This window comes from Lactuca saligna, chromosome 6 (assembly GCF_052625555.1).
Source record: "Lactuca saligna cultivar CGN05327 chromosome 6, ASM5262555v1, whole genome shotgun sequence".
Lineage (NCBI taxonomy): Eukaryota > Viridiplantae > Streptophyta > Magnoliopsida > Asterales > Asteraceae > Lactuca > Lactuca saligna.
Window position 1 is genome coordinate 26,109,360 of NC_136422.1, and position 22,673 is coordinate 26,132,032.

General features: G+C 33.5%; 3 protein-coding genes across 3 annotated transcripts; 2 read left to right on the forward strand and 1 right to left on the reverse strand.

Moving 5' to 3' along the window:
- Positions 1 to 4,931: 4,931 nt before the first annotated feature.
- LOC145003182 (ATP synthase subunit d, mitochondrial) lies at positions 4,932 to 6,401 on the forward strand. Its single transcript, XM_078962313.1, has 5 exons — positions 4,932 to 5,175; positions 5,572 to 5,653; positions 5,757 to 5,821; positions 5,928 to 6,014; positions 6,088 to 6,401. The coding sequence occupies exons 1-5, from the start codon at positions 5,005 to 5,007 to the stop codon at positions 6,187 to 6,189; spliced, it is 507 nt and encodes a 168-aa protein (XP_078818439.1). The 5' UTR covers positions 4,932 to 5,004; the 3' UTR covers positions 6,190 to 6,401.
- Positions 6,402 to 11,220: 4,819 nt separating this feature from the next.
- Positions 11,221 to 13,201, forward strand: LOC145003009 (oligomeric golgi complex subunit-like protein). The gene has a single exon (XM_078962176.1). It carries the CDS (start codon positions 11,531 to 11,533, stop codon positions 12,899 to 12,901), a length of 1,371 nt encoding a protein of 456 aa, XP_078818302.1. The 5' UTR covers positions 11,221 to 11,530; the 3' UTR covers positions 12,902 to 13,201.
- A 3,186-nt stretch (positions 13,202 to 16,387) lies between these two features.
- Positions 16,388 to 17,899, reverse strand: LOC145002136 (RNA-binding (RRM/RBD/RNP motifs) family protein). Its single transcript, XM_078961431.1, has 4 exons — positions 17,387 to 17,899; positions 17,114 to 17,215; positions 16,728 to 17,033; positions 16,388 to 16,636 (listed from the first exon to the last, which is right to left on the reverse strand). Exons 1-4 carry the CDS (start codon positions 17,810 to 17,812, stop codon positions 16,574 to 16,576), a joined length of 897 nt encoding a protein of 298 aa, XP_078817557.1. The 5' UTR covers positions 17,813 to 17,899; the 3' UTR covers positions 16,388 to 16,573.
- Positions 17,900 to 22,673: the final 4,774 nt, after the last annotated feature.

A 22,673-nucleotide genomic window follows, 5' to 3' on the forward strand; every position in this document is an offset into this window, starting at 1 on the left:
AGAGCTAGTTGGTGCTTGTTTCAAGCCTTGCACTTGCATGAACGTCTTATTAAGTCGATATATCTATGGATCTGAATGTTGGGGTGTTGTAGAGCCCAGATCTACTGTCTTTTTGGAGTTATATTGCATGATAACCATAGATCTATCCATTTTATGCATCTTTTAGCCTTATTTCCCTTATTCATGAGGTTGTGCACGTAAAGTTGGAAACTTTACGTGGTAAAACAGCTTATTGGACTCAGATCTATCAATTGTATGCATTGGATTCAAACAAAATCAAGTAAAAATCAGTTGCATGGCGGCGACTCGGCGAGTCGGAAGAACGACTCGACGAGTCGGGTTGCGAGTCCCGAGTCCTTCAGTTTTATCAGTGTCGAGTGGACGAGGTGAGTCAGAAAGTGGACTCAGCGAGTTGAGAGTGGACTCAGTGATGGAGGGACTCGACGAGTTTGTTCATACAACTCGGCGAGTCCAAGGCAATCTTCTTGGGAATCAAGAACAACTCGTCGAGTCTGTTCATACGACTCGACGAGTCGGATGAAGATTGTCTGAGTTCTTTGATCAAGAGGGTACTCGTCGAGTCGATGCCGGACTCGACGAGTAGCAGTGGGTAAGGGGGAAAATAGGAGTAGGACTCGGCGAGTTGGGTGGCCCAACTCGGCGAGTCAGCCCAAAGGAGAGTTGACTTTGACCAAGGGTAAAAGAGTCAATTTACCCCAAACACAATGTTTAGTATTTGATTGAGTGTGTTTATGGACTTGTAGCCGAGGAGATTCAGGAGCAGCCGCCGTTAGCTTTCCGAGCCACACACTCAGCAGCCAGCTTACGAGGTGAGTTTCCTTCCAGTAGGAACGGGTCTAAGGCCACAATGCCGGCCCGTTCAGTTAGCAGTAGTTTCCGGATTTAGGTCCGATGCAGCAGCTAGTATGTTCGATGCCTTCGTGGTTCGAACAGGATTTGTGTGATATGTTTATGCGTTAAGTATTATGTGTTCCGGGCCACGGCCCGATGTAGCATGTCGTATATGTGTTATGCTAGTTGATGTGTTATGCCATACCATGTTCAGTCAGTCAGTTCCGGACTTCGGTCCGATGCAGTTAGTTCCGGACTTCGGTCCGATGCAGGGGACAAGGTCCCAGTCAGTTCCGGACTTCGGTCCGATGCAGTCAGTTCCGGACTTCGGTCTGATGCAGTAGTTCCGGACTTCGGTCCGATGCAGGGGACAAGGTCCCAGTCAGTTCCGGACTTCGGTCCGATGCAGTTTCCGGGCTTCGGCCCGATGCAGTGGGCAAGGACCAATATGTGTTTATATGTTATTGTATGGTATGTGGTAGTTTGGGGGAGCTCACTAAGCTTCGTGCTTACAGTTTCGGTTTTGGTTTCAGGTACTTCCGCAAGCAAAGGGAAGAGCTCGGGGTGACAGCATCGCACACACCGCAGCATGACTTTTATCCTGGGGATGTCTCTTGATGTTTTGAGTTGATGTAGTATGATATAGTTTTCCGCACAATATTTTATTATGTTTTGGGGATACATCGCATGTGTTTATGTTATGATACTTATTTTATGGTTTTGATTATATGGAAAAACGAAAATTTTTGGGTCGAGTTTTTGGGTCGTTTCAAGTTGGTATCAGAGCCCTGGTTTGAGGGATTCGGATACACTTTCGGGTGTATCTGAACTCAAACTAAGGGAAATAAAAGATTTTTAATAGAATAAAAAAAATGTTTTACAAAAAGAATTTTGAAAACACTTAGAAAGAAAGAATTGTTTTAACAAAGATAGAGGTGTGTGCATGCGGTCAGCCGAGCTCAAGTAAGTACTCCCAAATTACCCATACAAATTAATTGTTCAGTTTCAGTTTCAGTAGAACAGCATGCTAGTGTAGGACTAAGGATCTAGGGTATGCCTTATGTGCCTGCTTATGTGTTACAGCTTTATGAATATTGCATGCTAGAATTGAGTAGACAGCAGTAGGATAGCCTGTTAGGTTATGCCTGATAGTATGAGCTTAGCATCCTATGCTAGTACAGTTTCTTGTTATAAGAATAGTTTGCTTGAGTCTGTTTCCCTTATCCGAATGTTGTTTACTTCGTGCTTGGTGGGGTTCCGAGTAATGGGAGTTAGCCATTAGGTGGACACGTTACACCACATGTAATCAGGTTTGAATAATCCCAGAGTGCTGGAACTGGCCCTACTGCGCAGCAGATGGTGACATGTAGCACCAAGTTTGGCCATATTTCACCCTATAAATAGAACTTGTCTCACCCTCATTTTCTTCACACATTTCTCATTCTTTCTTCTCTTTACTCTCTCTAGAACCTCTCTCTAGCCTCGAAACCCCCCGAAAAGCCAAGGTAACCATCCTAGCACGGGAAGAAAGCCACGGAGTGCTCGACGGATCCAAGAAGAAGAGATTTTCGGATCGGGAACGCTGCTCCAAGCAAAGCCCGATTTTCTATAAAACACGCTGTTAGTGAACTACGCCTACGCTATTTTTAATATAGCTTTTATTTAATTATAGTAACGTTATTAGGAACTTATAATAAGTATTTGGGCTATTATTATAGGTTATATAATTATTGTTTAACACTTATATAATAGTAATAATAGATAGACAATTAAATAGTCTCGGCGAATATAGACTAAACTCTAGTGGTAATAATATTAGGTTTCGTCGAAGGAGATTATTTTTAAGAAGCGAAGCGCTGTCTGAGTTCGGAATCACCACCTTTTTAAGTGAGTGCATAGTTACTTTCATCTTACACATAGATATGAAGTATTTTATATAAATTATGTGTTATGTGTGCATATTATTTGAATACTTGCTGTCTATGCTGGATGAACGATTTTATACATATTTTAAAAGATTTAAATGGTATATTTATTTTATATCTACAAATATGTTGCGGATGAAACATGGGTAGATGAATAGGTGATGTAGGATGAAAGGAGATACCATAACCTTAACCGGAAATGTGGCGATGTAGTCATCTACCAGAGTATAGATGGCGACCACGGATTATTCTAGACAACCCCGTGGAAACACTAACAGGCACATAACCTGTAGGTGATGAATTACGAGTTCAGGCGATGTTGTAACTACATATTCATGCGATGATACTCTAACCCCTTACTATGAATTACAAATTCAGACGATGTTGTAACTACATATTCATGCGATGATGCCCTGACCCTTGTTGGGCACGTATTGAGGGAGTAATCCTTGAATCAATACTATCTATGCGATGTTGGCAATGATCCTTAGGGTGAGTCCTTAGGAACAAACATATAAGGAAATGCAATGTAAGGTAAATATGATGTAGGAGATGATCCTTAGGATAAATCCTTAGGGAAGGTACTTAGGAATAAAGAAGACAATGGGGATGGGTAATTGGGTTAATTGTTTGATGATTAAAAATAATAATTATATTATTGTGGGTTAAAAACCCTATGTACCACCAGATTTCCCAACCTGACCCACCCAGTTTACTTGTATCACAGGTAACGAGGTGAAGTTACATTACACTGAGAGATTAATGAGATATAGATCAATAGTGTAAATGAATATAAGTTCTGTTTATGCTTATGTTTCTGTATTGACGATGACATCCCACATGTTTTAAAATTTATAAAAATACTTTTCTTCGGAATTGTTTCGATAACGTATTTATCATGTTTTACTGGGAAAAAATTCCACAACATTTTTATTAAAAGAGGTACTCTGATTTTTATAAAGCATAAACAAAATTGGTCTTTTCTAGCCGTGAAAATGGGGATGTCACATCAGGTTTCTCCCTGCTCTTGATCATGTCCAATGTGACATTTAATAGCACCAACTACAATGACTGGATGTGCAATATCAAGATGGCTCTTTGATTCGAGGGCAAAGAGAATGTATTTGAAGTAAAACTTGTTGAAATTGATGAATCCACTACTACTCCAGAACAACTAGCCTCTTACAAGAAACACTACAACGATGCAATAAAAGTTGTTTGCATCATGGCCGTTACTATGGCCCCCGAATTGCAGAGGCTCTATGAGGATTATTAGTCATATGATATGAACAATAACCTTGTTGAAACGTACGACAAGAGAGCTTGTCATGAGAAATATGAAGTTGTCAAAGCTCTCATGGCTTGCAAGATAAAAATGGGAGAGTCTGTGTGCAACCACATGCAAAAAATGCAAAGATACGTGGAACGTCTTGTTATGCTCAATGTGCATTTCGATGAGGAGCTGGCCAATTACATGGTTTTGAACTCCTTGCCAAGTTGTTATGATCAGTTCATTTTGGCTTATCAATTTAACAACACAAAAACCACATTGGCCCAATGTAACATCTGATTTCCAGGTATATTCATTTCAGTCCTTAGCCTATTTAAAGTTTGCATATTAGGCACTTTGTGGCAAAAGTCTCACATTTCAGCCGTACGTTGGACGTACGTGAGGTACCCACAATGTACTTAAGCGAGCCATGGATCGAGCCACATATGAAAATATCTCATTAATGACTGTCCTACGTAGGATGTCACGTGAGAAAAACCTACAGAAATCTGTCATAAAGACTGAATATGTACAAAAACAACAAAGACTTCTTTTGCAAAAAAAAAAAAATATGGACTAAATGTGTAGAAACTAAGAACTTAACCTAGAGTAGTTGGGCTTAATGACTGAATGTGTACAAAACAACAAGTTCAAGGTCTTATTTTATAAATACAACAATGATGATTAAATATGTACAAAATAAAAACTATATTACCCTTTTCAATGGTTTTCCTTAAGAAACACAACACAAGTATGGCAAACTGAAACGATATGACACAAACATGGAGAAAGTGTCAAAATTAAGAAATACGGGGGCCAAATGGGGTTTCTGTTTTCTTTTTCTCTTTTACCATTACCTGGTATAAAATGAGATAAAAGGGAAAGGTTTGCCTTTGTATAAGCTCTCTCGCACAGGTTCCTCTGTTGGTTGGATTATAGAGAGAAAGCCATTGAAAGATGAGCGGTGTGGGGAAGAAGGTTGTCGATGTGGCGTTCAAGGCATCAAAGACGATCGATTGGGATGGGATGGCGAAGATGATCGTCACCGACGAGGCTCGCAAGGAGTTCTCCTCCCTACGCCGTGCCTTTGAGGAAGTCAATTCCACTCTTCAGACCAAATTCAGTCAGGTGTGAAATACTTTACTCTATCTCGATGTGTATTGTGTGTATGCGCATCGATTGTTTTGTGTTCGATGAAATAGATCTACGTTCCATTAGATGCTTAGGGTTTCTGAGAACTTAAAAGATTCGAACTAGGTTTGATGCCGAAATGATTATTATTCCTTCATATTCGCGGTTATAAATCCAGCAGATTCATTTGTATGTATTACAAAGAAGATAATTACTTTTGGCGATGATTTGATGAATGTTTTCCGATTGGTAATTCTATTGCATCGGACTAAACTCTTTTAGCTGTTACGACTTTAATTAAATGCTTCCATGCCTGAATTTGTATGCTTTTATGATCAACATTGTTATCAATTTAATCCACTAATCTGATATCAATCCCATTTGGTATTTCAGGAACCAGAACCTATTGATTGGGAGTACTACAGAAAAGGACTTGGATCTCGTATAGTTGATTCTTACAAAGAATATTATGACAGTATGTTATCTTCCTTCACCAAGATTTTGTTCTGTTATCATGTTTACTCATATCATATGTAAGAAATGTGATTCTTTGTTCCTTTCTCTCTCTACACATACAGGTGTTGAAATCCCCAAGTTTGTAGACAAGACCACTCCTGAGTACAAACCCAAATTTGATGCACTGGTCAGAATTCCTACTTTACATAAAAAAATAAAAGTTTTGATTTTGAGGATTCCTGTTATTGTTCAATTGGTTGAAGAAAAGATGAAGTATTGAATTACATTTACAGTTGGTGGAATTGAAAGAGGCTGAGCAGAAATCCCTCAAGGAATCTGAAAGATTGGAAAAAGAAATTGCAGATGTCCAGGATCTGAAGGTAATATATTTATATTGTTTCAAGAATAAAGTAATTTATATTGTGAAATGAGTTTGTTGTTGTGTTGTAACAGAAAAAACTTAGCACCATGACAGCAGATGAATACTTTGAGAAGCACCCGGAGTTGAAGAAGAAATTTGATGATGAAATCAGAAATGATTATTGGGGATACTGATTTGTTGGTGACAAAGCCATTTGAATTGATTATTCCTTTTTGTTTGAGATTTTAATTTGTAGAAATAAAAACAAGATGAACAAACAAACAAACAAACAAAAACAAGATGTTGTCTATTTATCTTATCCACTCCAGAGTTGATGTAACTTTCTGTTTTGATATGATGAAGGGCAAGGTATAAAATGACCAAATGCATCAACATGATTTCAAAACTTGTTTTCTTCATTTATTTTTCGATATCATAAGACAGAAATATAAATTTTTTTTTGACTAAAAAAAAAAAAAAAAAAGGAAATAGATTGGATTGGTGTTTGTTCAAACCTCGAACATTTGGTTTGGTTTTGGACCAAATAGTCATTATAAATTTCAATACTTAGTTTTTACTCAACTTCTGGCCTCTAAATAACATGTGATGAAAAAGTTCCAAAGCACTCAAATCGTAGCAAACGCGACCATATGAAAACATAATGCCTGAGTTGAGTTTTATTTAGTGCACATGTCTCGACACAAATAAGTTTATCAATCGTCAAACAACATATGAGATTGTCAATATCCCACCATCTAACAACCTGCTTAAAATTTGATTTTGTAACAAAACAAAATTTTAGAAGTTGTTCTTGAGTATCGACGCTATAACGCTAACATCACATAACATGCATAATAAAAAGTCAACCTCAACTTCTATACAAAGAAAATGTCCAACCCAATATATTTGTCCTTATAGGAGTTAGGGTTTTAATTATGAGTTGGTGATGATGTTTAATCAATAAAATTCTTAGTTGACCCAACAAGGGGTGCAAACGAGCCAAACTACTCGAGACCGAATCGTTAAAAGCTCGACTCGAGATCGATTTTAAACGAGTTCGAACTGAACTCGAGCTTAATATTAGGTTTGTTTATTAAATGAGCTTGAGCTCGAGTCACTGTTATTTGGTTCGATTAGGCTCGCGAGCCTAAACGAGCTTACATATATATAATAAAAAAATTATTTTTATATTTATATATTAAAATAAATAATAATTTAATAAATACCATTTTAGAAATTAAAGTATATTGTATACGAACCGAATCCAAACCGAGCCCGAACTCATACAATTCTTAACGAGCTGATCTCAAGCTTTGTACCATAAGGCTCGAGACGAACTGAGCTCGAGCTCGAGCCTATAAATATTTAAACGAGCCGAGCCCGAGTCTGGTCAAGCTCGAGCTCGGCTCGGCTCATTAATTCATCACACATGGCCTCATTAAGCGTACCAACTCATGAGTTCTTCTCTATAAATCCATGCGAACCCTCTAGGCATCTAAAAACTAATTTTATGGGTTTCTATCAAATGTTTAACTATAAATAGTTCAAATTTTAGAGAACATATAGGAACCATTGTGATCGGTTTTGATTTTGGTTTTGGTTATGGCTATGGGACACGTTTTGTGAAATTTGGTTTGAAAAAGTTTGTTTGTTTTTTTTTTTTTTTTTATTTTTTTTTTATTTTTAAATTGATAGATATCATGACAACCAAATGCTAAAACAAAAAGATAAGACATTTTTTAGTTAGATTGGAAAAAATGTTTATGTTTAAATCAAAAAATGAGTAGTATCTATTTTCAAATATAACTATTAGAAATGAAATAATAACCAAAAATGACAAAGCTATTTCACTACTTGAAAAATGACCATCAGTAATTTCGGATTTATTATAAACTAGTTTGATGTCATATTAAAAATATTTTTTCTAAAGAAAAAAAAATTACATTTTGGATTCATATTCTACATTCCGGATAAAAACATATAAATATTTACGAACTTCACAAAATATGCCTAGAAATTCAATAAACAAATTCAAAATTTCGAAAATATGCATCATTTTTACTAAAATATAGGGATAAACAGTGACTACCAAATCCCGATCTCGTATTAATACCGTACCAGAACTAATATCGACCCGTAGCGAATTTAATTATAGGGATGATATTCAGTACTTTGAAATCATGAAATTTGAGATTCGTACCATCGGTACGGTGAAAGTACTGAAAACTTGTACCGTTGTTGGTATTCGGTACTGATATACTGATATAGGTAATGCCAATTCGGTTTAGTATTCAAGATTAATTTCGATCGAAATCGGTTTTCAGAAAATCAGGAACAGTACCAGTTGGTACCGGTTCTCTCCCACACTCATCCCTACTAAAATCTAACAAAAAAACAAAAAGAAAAATAACATATGAGAAATAGATGCAATAGAAAAACATAAAATATGACATTTGACTGAAAAAGTACGGTTATATTAGAAATTCCAAATAATTATTCTGAAAACATGTAGAGTTTATATCTATATATATATATATATATATATATATATATATATATATATATATATATATATATATATATATATATATATTAATGCAAATAAAAAGAAAATACCTATTATACACTTCTTAAATCTAAAATAGTAATTTTTCACTTTTTGACAAATATCTAATATAAGTTCATTTTCCAATATTTTTCAAAAATCATTTACATAATTAAAACTTAGGTAAATTTGTTATTTGTGATTTTTTGATTAATTCTTTATCATGAGTAATTTTTTTTTTTTTTAAATATAACTAGAAAACATTCCTATTTTAGCCAATTCTAGAAAGACATCTTAAATATATTTCTACTTTTTGTTCCGACAAATCCTCCTATCAAATTAAAAAAAAAAAAAAAAATTGAACCGACAAATACAAATATAATCTACTCCTAAACTAATACCTAATTCCACTCATGTCCACGACAATATTTGAACCCTCAACCTTGAAGAGGGAGGACACCACCTGATACCCCTAGGCTATAAGCCCTTTACCAAAAGGGTTCTAGCCCAACGGTATCAGGTGGTGTCATTCTTCTTCGAGGTCGACGGTTCAAGTCTCGTCCTACCAAATTAAATAGTAACATGTGCAATATTTAATGCTCATTTAATGATATTTTATTATATTAATATAACACATGTCATCATTAAATTTGGTATGAAGATTTGTAGGAAAAAAAATATAAGAATATTTAATTTCTTTTCTACAGATCTTTTGTTGGAATGCGAGATATATTTAGGGAATTAGATTATTGCATGATATGAGTTTTTAAGATCTAAAATTTTTAAAAATCTAAATTTTTTAGAGGTTTTGAATTTTTAAATATTAAAATTTTTAAAATACTATTTGATTGAACCTTTTAATTGTTGTGCTTAATGATAAAAATGATCATTTAACTTTTCTGTATTACTAAATTAAATATTTATGTTTTATAAAATAACTTAACGAACTTTTTGAATAATTATAAAAAAATAAAAATAAAACATCATACAAAATATAAACTAAATATAAATCCAAATTAAACTTAAATCCAAATCAAACATAAATATTTTCAAATACACGAGAACATGCTAAACATTTCAATAATACCAAACATTCCAACTAATCTCAAAAAACCATTACACCAACATTATCTAAAAAAATCATCCCAACAACATCATAAATTTAGATCAAGAATTGTAAAGCAAAAAAGATATTGTCCAAAGCGAGAGACAAATAAAAAACTATATAACCATTCCAGTGAAAATAATCGAGTTTTAAGGCAATAAAAAAACCTTACCAAGAGGTTGTCGTTGTCGACAACTTTGAGGATGTTAGAGGGCTGCAATGGGTGTAGTGGCTTCGCTAGGAGAGGCGGTGGTCGACTGATGGCGAAGGATTGCAAATCGAAGAGGCAGTGGGAGGGAGCTAGGGGGTGTCGTGTGAAGTAGAAAAAGAAAAATGGAAAGTCGGCGTCGAAATATTACGACAAAAAAGAAGCAAACCATTTTTTTTTGAGTAAATTACACGAACGGTCCCTATGATTTGGGATAATTTACACGTTTGGTCCCTAACTTATTTTTTTAACTCGGAAGATCCCTGCTGTTTGCTTTTATTACATGTTTGGTCCCTACTTTGTGTTTTTGTTACATGCTTGGTCCCTGTCTTACCTAAAAATACTATTATTTAAATATGAAAAAATAGTGGGGTAGGTAAGGTAAGGTGAGGGCGGTGGGATTGTGGGTGTGTTTATCTAAATAAATTAAAAACCAAGGGAAAAATAGTCATTTTAACTAAGACAGGGACTAAATGCGTAACAAAAACAAACAGTAGGGACCTTCCGAGTTAAAAATATAAGTTAGGGACCAAACGCGCAAATTACCTAAACCATAGGGACCATTTGTGTAATTTACTCTTTTTTTTTTAATTCCCACGTGCCTCTTTTTTTTTTCTTCCATTCGAACAATGTACTTTACCTTCCAACTTTCTTTTCAAAAAAATACTTTACCTTCCAAACTTCATATAAATAACCATAAATTCTACAAATGTAATTAGATTTTGATGATCTTTATAATTTAAATCTATGAATTCGTATTCGAGTCAACTACAACTTTCTTTTAAATTAATTTGGCCGAAAACTATTAAATTTTAACTTTTAATGTCATAAACAAAGTTTTAAATGTTTTAGAACATGTGGATGCATCCTTTGTTACGTTAGATTAGATTGGAAATGATATGTATTTGTTAGAGTAAATTACACAAATGGTCCCTATGGTTTAGGGTAATTTACGCGTTTGGTCCCTAACTTATTTTTTTAACTCGGAAGGTCTCTACTGTTTGTTTTTGTTACACGCTTGGTCCCTGTCTTACATAAAAGGTCTATTTTTCTCTTTATTTTTTAATTTATTTAAATAAATACACTCATAATCTCACCCTTCTCACCTTATCTTACGTACCCATCATTTTTTCTTCTTTAAATAATAGTCTTTTTAGGTATGACAGGGACCAAGCGTGTAACAAAAACAAACAATAAGAACCAAACATGTAATAAAAACAATCAGTAGGGACCTTCCAAATTAAAAAAATAAGTTAGGGACCAAACATACAAATTATCTCAAACCATAGGGACCATTCATGTAATTTACTCTATTTGTTATCACAAATGTTTTGACTCTTTTAGAACTTGTGGACAATCAAAGGATGGATGAAGGTATGTTTTTCACGTGTTAGAACTTATAATTATATCGTTTTATAAAATCGTACGATTACGATTCGATCTTACAACCCCGATTTTACAAACCTAAAACGATACAAATAGCATCTCAATTTTGAAAACATCGGCCTGATGATTTTGTGAGCGAAAATTGTTGAGTGGAAGTGAGTGATGAACCCCAAAACTTGTCTTAAATTCAATTCTAGGGTTCTAAGGCAGAATCACAGCTGTTGAAATCTTTACTTTTCTAGCATCTAACAATCAAATTTCTGAATAATCGAGAGCAAATTTTACCTAGTGATGCCGTCTTTTCTCTCTCATTTCAACAAGATCATCAACTGTTCTGTTAGAACCCTAAAATCTGTGGAATCCTTCCACTCCTCTTCAACCCTTCTCTTGAATCATAATCAACAAGCAACTGGGGTTCCATCTCCATCTCGAATCCAGAAACTTATAGCTTCCCAATCAGACCCCCTTGTAGCTAAAGAGATTTTCGATTTAGCTTCAAATGCACATCCAGGTTTCCGCCATTCCTACGCAACTTACCAGACCCTCATCCTTAAACTCGGTCGTTGTCGCCACTTCACCCTCATGAATTCCATTCTATCCCGCCTTAAATCTGATCGTGGCTACACGATTACGCCTTCTCTTTTCACGCATATCATTCGCATATACGGTGACGCAAATTTACCAGATAAAGCCCTCAAAACGTTCCACACAATCCTCGAGTTCAACATTAAGCCACACACAAAGCAACTGAATGTAATCCTCGAAATTTTGGTCTCACAGAGGACCCATCTCCGCCCTGCGTTTGATCTATTCAAGTCTGCTCATCGGTATGATGTTTCTCCCAATGTCGAATCCTATAACATCTTGATGCGTGCCTTTTGTTCTAACAACGATCTTAGCATTGCCTACAACCTGTTCAATCAAATGCCAAAGAGAGATATTGTTCCAAATGTTGAGTCTTACAGGATTCTAATGCAGGGTTTGTGTAGAAAGAGTCAAGTGAATAGAGCTGTGGAGTTATTAGATGACATGTGGAACAAAGGGTTTGTACCCGATTCTCTAACTTACACCACTGTGTTAAACAGTTTGTGTAGAAAGAAGAAGCTTAGGGAGGCATATAAGCTTCTATGTAGGATGAAAGTGAAAGGATGCAACCCTGATATCGTCCATTACAATACTGTTATTTTAGGATTCTGTAGGGAAAACCGTGCACATGATGCATGTAAGGTGCTCGAGGATATGCCTGCAAATGGTTGCTTGCCGAATTTGGTGTCTTATAGGACTTTAGTTGGTGGTTTATGTAATCAAGGTTTGTATAATGAAGCTAAAAGCTATTTGGATTTGATGACTTCAAAGGGGTTTTCTCCTCATGTATCGGTTTTGCATGTTTTGATTAATGGGCTATGTAATGTTGGGAAGATTGAGGATGCGTGTTGTGTTTTGGAGGGGATGTTGAAGAGTGGTGAAGCTCCACATTTTGAAACATGGATGGATGTTGTTAATAGGGTTTGTGAAGTGGAGAGTGAAAGATTAGACAAAGTATTGAAGGTTGAAATAGAGCCAAATACAAGAATAGTGAATGCGGGTGTTGATTTACAAGAATACTTAATTAGGAAGGCTCGGGTAAATGAAAATTTTAAATTAGGAAGGGGAAAGGTTTGAGTGGTATTCAATTTAAAGAATCGCTTGTGAGATGTCTCACACAAGCCGAATTTGTTCAATCTGTTAGAAAGGACATGACAAGACACAATAGCACATGAGCTAGTTTATTGTGTTTGTAATGTCATTGACATGCATTGGATTGATTGGATTCATATGGTTGCTAATGGGACAAACATGAGCCAGTTTATTGTATTTGTACTGTGATTGACTTGTATTGGATTGATACGGTTGCTAATTGGACAAAAATTGCAAGTTTTTGGTCCATCCAAATAGGTGGGGCCAAAGTGTTGGTAAAGCAAACTATTTGTGTGGGGCCCATCGGATTTTTTTTCCTCTCGATCTAGAACGGTTTGAAATTAGATTCTATGGGGGCAAAACCACGAAAGCCTCTTAGATTCGGATACGATACAAAAATATAGAAACCTGAATAAAAACCAGTTTGAAAAAAAAATCGACATTTTTATTTATTTATTTTTTTATTTTGTAAGTTCCAAAAAAAGGATTGTAATATATCTTTTAACTCGAAAAACATAAAATATAGCATATCTAATGGATATAGTCATCGTCTTTATTGTTTTGTTTTTTTTTTTTTTTTTGAAACGACAAATTAAGTGGAAGCTTACTCGTAATATTTCAACGAGCACCCTGTGTTCAAGCTCATTTACAAGGCAAACATAATAAGGATTTCTAGGGAAAAATTTCTCACATGTGACATCACAAGAGGTAGTTTAAGGGAATCGAACTACCAATCTTACGGTCTACATGGATATAAAATCTGGTGCATCAACCCTGGATATAAAATCTGGTGCATCAACCCAGCTAGGCTGGAAATCACTACCAATCTTACGGTCTACATGGATATAAAATCTGGTGCATCGACCCTGGATATAAAATCTGGTGCATCAACCCAGCTAGGCTGGAAATCACTTGCTTTTGTTAGTAGTAATAGTGGTTGTAGGTGTTTTAGAGTTTAGTCGTGAAAATGCTCTTCTTTGAATGAAGTTATTACATTGTAAGTGGGACCCACAATCCTATAGTTATTTCTTCCTTGTGTGCTTGTTGATCAACCTTTTGTAATTTTACCTTCACGATGTGAAATATTTTGTATCTGTCATCTAAGTAGTATTTTAAGCAAAGACATATTCACACTCATATTGGGATGAGCTTTGTTGTTGAGGAATTGCCCTAGTACTAACTAAATAATGGATTCCAAAGCTAATGTAGAAGCCTTGACGATTATTAGATCACATGCCATAACGGCTAGAATCGGAAATTGAGATTCATTCTCTTTCCATCAAGCCAACATGTCTAAAATTTTAAATGCCTGTAAACTTTTATGTGCTAAAAAATTGCTTCCGTATACCTTTCAAGCTTGTACCGGGGATGCTACTCCGTACTAAGTTAGTAGCTTCATTTCTTAAAGTAGCATATGATTAATTGTTGCTCTTAAGATGAAAGCTTAGGTGTAAAATTTCATATATGAGACTCATGGTTCAAATCTTAGAATGCCCAAAATATTACTATTGTTTCATAATTGACCTTCCACTTGGTTTTGGGATAAATTTACGTAAACCGCTCAAATAGCGTGTTTTTACCAATTATTACGTGAGCTAGGTGATGCACTCACATTTCTCATCATTTCATGTAAATTGGTTGAATAATATTTTGTTAGATAAACTTCAAATAAATTAATAATAATTAAATTTAGGTTGTGTTTAATGTATTCTTCTAATAAACCCAAATCATATGATATATTTTCAAGTAAAACCTTGGCTCCAACAACATTTATTAATATATAGAAGCTTGTCTTATGCAACCAAATTAATAATGTGTACAACACATCAAGTACAAAAGAAGAAAAAAAAACGTCATCACAAAACAGTACATGCATCAATTTTAAGTGTCAAATCACAACGGTAATATTCGATGAATCACCAAAAGATATAGAAAAAGCATTAGCTTTATATTTATAAATGTTTATTAAGTAATCATCATTTGCCAAAGGTAATTTAGCCAATGACCGGTAACACAAAAATACAAATTTGACTAACCATGTAGAATCGTCCACAACATTGCAAGTTAAATATATTATCTATTCTAATTTTTCGAAACCTTATGATCATTTCATTTTTACTATATCCCACTTTTTAATTGCATTTTTACTATATTCCACATTTTAATTGCATCACATCTAAGGGTTGAGTTGATGCAAAACGCATAGAATAGTAGAAAGCCCCTATGGAGAAATGAGAATATGAAAAATGGGGCCAAAAAATGTCCAACATAAAATGGATGTAACTTTTGATCTGTTGGGAGTTTAGATAGTTTAGATGTCCACTTTATTTCGTTGGAAAGCTCTTCGGTCCAAAGCTCCCAACAAAGGGGTTTGTTTGTTTGTTTGTTTTTTTTTTTTTTTTTTTTGTAAAGATCTGTGCAACTACTTTTGTCTGCGTCGCGCAGACAACAGACAGACATATGTCATCGCAAAGTGTTTGTTTTTTGGAAGTGCGCAGATCAAAAAATGCATTTTTAATGTTTATGATATTAAATTAAGTTTGAAAAATCAGTTTCTTTCAACAACTGCATACGTTAAATACAGACTGTCTTCTTACTACAGGGTCAACCTTTTCTGCCACAAAGGCTTGCAGATGTAATCCGCAGACTGCAGACATTTTGGCTTAAAAAACACAAACACCACAAAATAGTCGAAGGCGTTTGCCCACCCTTCGTCATGAAAAACATCCGTTTAGGCCTTCAATTTTAAGTTTCCATCAATGTCAACTAATTTCATTTATTTTATTTTATTTCAAAAATAGAATATTATGTTAGTTTTAATTTTCATAAGTTTGGCAATGTGTGCTACATTTTGTTCCATATAGAAATGCATTTGTAAGCTTTTGTAGACATCTTGAATTCAATAACATAACCACATTTCAATATTTATTTGCTCTTGCTTTTGTTTTGCGCATCATGAACGACTTACCTCACAATAACCCGGTTGAAGAGTTTTTGGATGAGATCTATCGACCGTGGATTGTCAAAGTGGCCGAAAGAAAAACTATTTTGAATCACGAACTTTACCATCTTTTTTGGTATTAAACTTTGATTTTATACCCATATGGGTTATTGATTCGCCATAGTTTCTTAACCTTGATTCGAACCAAATTTCACCACATTGCAATATAAATTTAAGTAGTTTCTCAATGTGATATTTCCATCTTAAAGAAGTTATCGCATTTCTTGCATCAAGCTTTCTTAGTGTGTAGTATGCGAGATTATGTTTTGAGAGATGTTTTTGAGTGATGTGATGAAACTATCACATCCAATACCTATTTATACATGATATTTGAAACAAATTCACTAAATAACAACTAACACCTCATCTAATATCATCATCAAAACTTTTCTAATAAGATATAATCCATTCATAGCCTAGCATAAGCACTTTTGAGATTATTTACTATTTGTCAAATATCCAAAATAAAATTCAATAAAACTAGACATGCTTTATAGAAACAAAAATCAATTAAGTGATTTACAAAACTGATAGAAACTTATCAAATAATATGAAAAATACATACATATATGTAAACATTTTGTGTCAAAAATAAGTTCAATTCATGTAAAAATAACTCACCATCATCATCATCATCATCATGCATCAAACTCAAATCAAGGCTCTTGCTCAGGCCACTTTATAACTTCCCGAAGTTTCAATATTCTACCACTAAATTCCTACAATAAACAAAGAGAATACTAGCAATTAATTATAATCAATAAAACTGGATATAAATAAATAAATAACCAAAGGGGAATTAGACTAAACTGTGCCATTCAAAGACATTGCAGCTTCAAGTTCTTGAGGTGTTGAGAATGAAAGAAACCCATAAACACGATTCTGTCCACCTTTCCGATCATGCAACACTGTTGTACTAATCACATTCCCAAATCGACTGAAATGATTTCTCAAATCCTCAGGTTTCACACTCCATGAAAGATTCCCAGCATACACCTTGTAAGGCGACTCGAATACTAAGTTCTTTTGAGGTCGTGAACTCAGTGACTCGTTGCTTCCATATCTACTATTCATGTCTGACGAAAACCTCACTCGCATTTCACGTCCATCCACATCCTAATGATGTAACTTATTCACTTCAAAATCGACAGAATTATCATGTAATAAGTAAAGATTTTTTGAAAAAGAAAACTCACAGATCCATCTAGTGCAGCAATGGCAGCTTTGGCTTCTTGGAGTGAACTCATGGTCACATACCCACATCCCTTGCTTACCCCAGTCTCGGCGTTTTTTGAAACCTTAATGAACCCATAAAAAGAATTGGATCACTTAAATGTAGTTAGAAGATTGAAGAGTAGTGTTTGAATTATATTTTTTTTGTAAGGAATTGATATCATGTCTGGTTGGGGAATTTCGTCGAACAGGTAGAGGACTATGTTAAAGAGATTGAAGAAGGAAGAAAAAAGTACCTCAACGGACTGAACTGTACCGAAGGTTTTGAACTGATTAAGCAGCTCAGGGATGTCACAGCTTCTTGGTAGATTACAGACGTATAATTCATATGGTTTAAAAGAGTTTCTGAAGTTGGAATCCTCTTGTAAGCTGTACCCATTTCCAGTAATGGCGGGTTCGGAAGAAAACTGTTGTTGTTCACCTTCAACAACTGCTGAAACAGTGAAAACCTCCCTACTGGTAACCGGATTTTTGGGGCAGAGGGTAAAAGAGGAAGACGAAGAAGACAATTGGGAGTTCAGAAAAGATGTATCTTTCCTGTAAGTGCAGCGATTTGAAGAAATGAAAGAATCTGTGGGATTGGATTTGGATTTACAGAAGGATTGAGAGGAAGAAGACGGATGCGAATGTAAGGAGGTTGAGGTCAAGCAATAAGTGGCCATGGATGGAAACTGGAAGAGCTTCAAGCCTTCACCCAGCCAACCATGCGTTTGAGATTTTGATAAAAGTTCTAGAAAGCAGAAAGATCAAAGATGATACGTTTTTTGTTTTAATTTTAAAGACTAAGGCCCAATTTTAAGCCCAACATTTTTCCATTGGGTTTTAATGGTCGGTTTAGTGGGCCGTGGCCCATGGGTCGTCCAAGACTCCATCTCCATGTCAACGACTTTATTGAATTAATTCATCATCATTTTCTTTTATAATTTTGTCTCATAGATCCAAATGGAATTTAATAGGTAGTATTTGGAACTTTGTGACTAAATTTCAAGTGGTGTTTGGGACTAAATTTTAGTCTTTGCATAATATATTTGTGTGTGTTTTCAATATGAAATTTCACAATTACTTAAAGAATTTATCATATTTCTTGCACTGACAATTTCTTGTGAGAAATTTCACACAAGTCCAAATATTGTCATATTTGCGTGTTTCATTTTTGAAGTCACCAAGTGTTTCAAAAATGGTCTTTTCCAACTTTGTTTTACCATAATTCCGAACGCTGTATGTTTTCAAAAAATAGCAAATAGTTATCGTTTGTGTTATTCTTCATGATACCTTCATTTCGGTATATTAAATGTTTAAAAAGGGACTTTTAGTTTTAAGGCATCCCATAAAGGTTGGAGAGTGAAAAAGTAATGAGTTTATATGTATAAATATTTCTAAGGTATGTAAGACTTATTACACCAAGGCTCTTTTTTGTGTGTGCATGAAGGATGCAAATATGTATCTGTAGACCAAAAAATCATTGAAATCTTTTTCTCACAACTGGAAAATTAATATAAAATTTCTAAATGACAATGAACATAGAACTAAACATGAAATTTAATTTCAATATTTTTTTGTTAGTTTTTCGGTTATGTTTGAGTTATTTAATAAACAGTTATAGATTTTGATGTACAAGAATTTGTAAACATTGGATTGACAATTAAACACTCTCCTCCCCTCCTTTGTTGTTGTGTCTTTTCTGTTATTGTGAAGGTAAAATTTAGAATTAGTTAGATTCAATGGTCTTGAAAAACAATGTAGCTATTATATCCAAGAAAATAAACTTACAACAACAATAGAATTTATTTTAAGAACATGTTCTTTCATACATTTCAACAACATTCCTTATACTACTTTGACAATTGAAATGATGGTTGTTAAAGCTCCCTTGATGAAAAGTATTGCGAATGGCCAATATCATATGCCATTTTTTTATTGTAAAAAAATCTAGATTTTCAATATAAAACATAATGAGAATACCTCAAAATTGGAGTTAAAAGCATGAATATAGAGGTAAACAAAACAAGATAGTGTTATTGCAACAATAATCGATTTTATGAAATTAGGACTATTTTGAATGGTGTAATGAAGTCAACACAACAAACACCAATTTATAAACACATGGAACTATTTTTGTAATATTTAATTTTTTACGAATATATAGGCCATTCCATATTCCATGTTATTGCATATAAGACCATTTCTATAATTTTGTTATTATAATTTTTGTTTCCTACTATTACATAATGTCATTTTTATGTAATTTTACTATTACCTATGACCACCTATGTAATTTTGCAAATTATTATTAAAAAAAAAAAAAAAAAAAACGACCTAAGAAACAATAAAAAGACATGGTATATTTTAAATTAAAATGTCAGCATAACAAGAAGTCACCAATAAGACTATCATACCCATCACTCCACATTAGTGTGTCACTTTAAAGGTGCATCAATTTTCCCTTTCTATTACTTTATATTCACTTAGGCTGCTCAGAATGGTCTCAGCAAGCCATTCGGATACCTTGGCGAACACTTGGTCGAGGCCTCGGCATCCTGAGCTCGACTCGACAACTTGGTGGAAATGTGTCGATGAGAGATAGTGTATGGTTTGGGGAAAATAGATAGGAAGAGGGGATTAGTTTTTCATGTTAACTATATTTCCCGTTGATATGGATCATGGTAAATGTGACATCACATCTACCAGCCTTATCACCATTTTCTATCGCTTTTAAAATTGTTAAGTTTTAATACATATAATATATAAAACAAATTTAAATACGCTAATTAAAATTAAAGATGTTTTATTTATTCATAAAAAATTATAAATATTAACCTAACTACTTTTTTTATAGCCACTATCGATTAAAGGTGTGAATTAAGTAAGTTGGTAAAGTAAGTTATGGTGAAAAGAATACAATAGAATCATACTAATAAAAGAGTGGTGATGAGTTGTTTAGCGCAAAAAGGTTATCATATATTGTCGTGGTTGAATTTTGTGGAATGAATTTCGTTTGGTGTTAGGTTGTTGAACTAATGAAGTTTGGATATATATCGTAGAAAATTGGAAGCAAGAGGTTGTTTGGTGTTTTAAAAATAACAGTTCAAACCATTTTTTCTGTGTTACGCAGCACATGTACAACATTTATTCTCTCGCAACAGTTTGATTTTTGGAAGTCTTCAGACTATAAAATATATGCGCGTGTTTTGCGTGACGTAACATTTGATTTGCTTATTCAAACCTCTTCAACATTCATTTTTTCCAAATGATTTTTTTTAGAAATTTAGTATAACTTGATTTTTTTTTAATTTTGATTTGCGGATTTGATACAATTTCTTTTTATAGTTTCCATAATTTTTTATATTTTGATTAAAAAAAACTTTTGAATTTTTTTACACTTCCTTATAATAATATTTTCAGTTTCGGATGAATTCTTTTTACATATGTTCTAGACAATGTTTGTAATATTTTCTTAATTTTTTATAATTTTTTTTATGTTCTTTAGAATTAGTTTATTCTAGTAAATATCTGATTAGCTTTTTCTTATATACATTTTAGATTTGTTTTTAGAAGTTTTATACTTTTGTTTTTTACATGTGTTTTTAATATTCTTTCAATGTTTTAATACTATAATTAGTAAAATTATGTTGATAATTATTTTAAATTTGTAAAATAAGTTTATTTAAATTTTAGTTTATTATAGCAGCTTGCAGATGTTAAAAAAACAAACAAACTTCTTATTACAGATTGCAGCCGTTCGGTCCACCTCTTCTGCTATAGAGGGTTGCAGAGGTGGTCTGCAGACTTCATGGATTTTCGCTTCGAAAAAACAAACAACACCTAAGTTTAAGAGAGAAAAATATAGAAGCTTGATGAATTGTAAATTAAATTGGTTAATTATATATATAATTGATTTTAGAGAAAAAAAATAGTCTAGTGTGAGTGGGTTCACGGGTCACCACACCACAGGGGCACCTTACATGTGGGGTTGATGTCCATATCTGAGAAGAGTTTCCACCTCAACATCATGTCAATGGTCTAAGAAGCATACCGAGTGGTTGATCCGCAATCTTAAAGAACAACTGATTAGATGATTCATTGAGATGCTTCATTTTTACGCTAAAATATATTTATTGTTTAATAAAAATTTATAGAAACAAAAATTCCTAGAAATATAAAGTTTCCTTAATAAAAGTTTTTGGGAAATGTGATATTCTTCCCAAAAGAAAAAGACATTGCTTTTCGAGACGTTGATTCTAAAAAAACACTCTTCTATTTTAGGTAAAGTTTGTGACTTTTTTACCTTAAGATAAATGAAATGAAGGACATTGCTAGGAGGTATTTATTCTTTATAAAAACATATCTTATCTTTTTTTTCAAGGGAACCAACTAATCCATTTTCATACTCAAAAATAAAAATCAATTATTAAAAATATGTTTTCATTCAACATCCACAATTGAAAAATCACTATTCCAATCTATCCAAATTTAAGATGATAGTTTTCAACATCCCTACTATAATGCATATATTTATTATATAAAAAAAATGTCTAATGTTTTTTTCAAAAATCAAACCAATTGATTGGGTCGATAAAAGGTTATCAAGATCGAGATCTTTCATATAATCACTTTTTGTTTTGCAACATTGTGATTATAAGACCAAATCAAATCGTAAGATCCTATTAAATACATTTTAATTCATAAAAAATATATTTTCACTCATATGTTAACCAATCAGTTAACAATAAATCATTTAAAAAAAAAAAAAAAGACATCAGATACTTATTTTCACTCATTCAATGGGAAGAGCTCATGTTGACTGTATTGTACACACTATATGGATTTCGCTTTAGAGATTTCACTCTGATTGTTATGATATTGAGACACTTATTTTCATTTGAGTTTTATGGATAATGTTTTGGAATATTGTTTTATTTAAATTAAAAATGAAAATTTTGGATCATATTTTTGGGATGTTTCACTTTTGGCGGAAGTCCAATTCATATGGAATCGAATTAACCAAATGATTAAATTGGGGTTTCACCACATTACATATTACTATGTTTGATTATAGCTTAACAAAATTATCGCCAAAGAAAACACATTAAAGAAGAGACACAACAACAAAAGCCAAGTCTCACAATGATGTTGTAGTGGGGAGATAAGATGTATGTCATTTGTGAGATGTATGAAATATGAGCCCACAACCATGAATATGTAAGGGCGTTTCGTGAATTCTGAAAGCCTTATATGACAAATAAATATGGGCCACTAAGTATAATCTTTTCTTACAAACTAGTTGTAAGATCCGTACATTATACGGATTAATTAAAACAAAATGTTAAGTACGAACGATTAAATATAAATTTTATTTGATTTTGAAATTGAAATAAGTGAAAATGATGTGAAAAAAATATGCAAAAAATAAATTAATTAAAATTATGTGTTTAGTGTAGTAACCGAGTTAATTATAACAAAATGTTAAACATAAAGGTTTAAACTGTGAATTTATTTGAAATTGAATTTAAAATTTAAAATTTA

Bases quoted from the DNA above. Each gene is read 5' to 3' on its own strand.
- LOC145002136 (XM_078961431.1), bottom strand. From the start codon at position 17,812: ATGGCCACTTATTGCTTGACCTCAACCTCCTTACATTCGCATCCGTCT. The intron at 17,216-17,386 runs GTACTTTTTTCT...GGGTTCATTAAG, and splicing joins GTACAGTTCAGTCCGTTGAG to GTTTCAAAAAACGCCGAGAC. The intron at 16,637-16,727 runs GTTTAGTCTAAT...TGTTTATTGTAG, and splicing joins CAATGTCTTTGAATGGCACA to GAATTTAGTGGTAGAATATT.
- LOC145003182 (XM_078962313.1), top strand. From the start codon at position 5,005: ATGAGCGGTGTGGGGAAGAAGGTTGTCGATGTGGCGTTCAAGGCATCA. The intron at 5,176-5,571 runs GTGTGAAATACT...TTGGTATTTCAG, and splicing joins TTCAGACCAAATTCAGTCAG to GAACCAGAACCTATTGATTG. The intron at 5,822-5,927 runs GTCAGAATTCCT...TTACATTTACAG, and splicing joins AACCCAAATTTGATGCACTG to TTGGTGGAATTGAAAGAGGC.
- LOC145003009 (XM_078962176.1), top strand. From the start codon at position 11,531: ATGCCGTCTTTTCTCTCTCATTTCAACAAGATCATCAACTGTTCTGTT.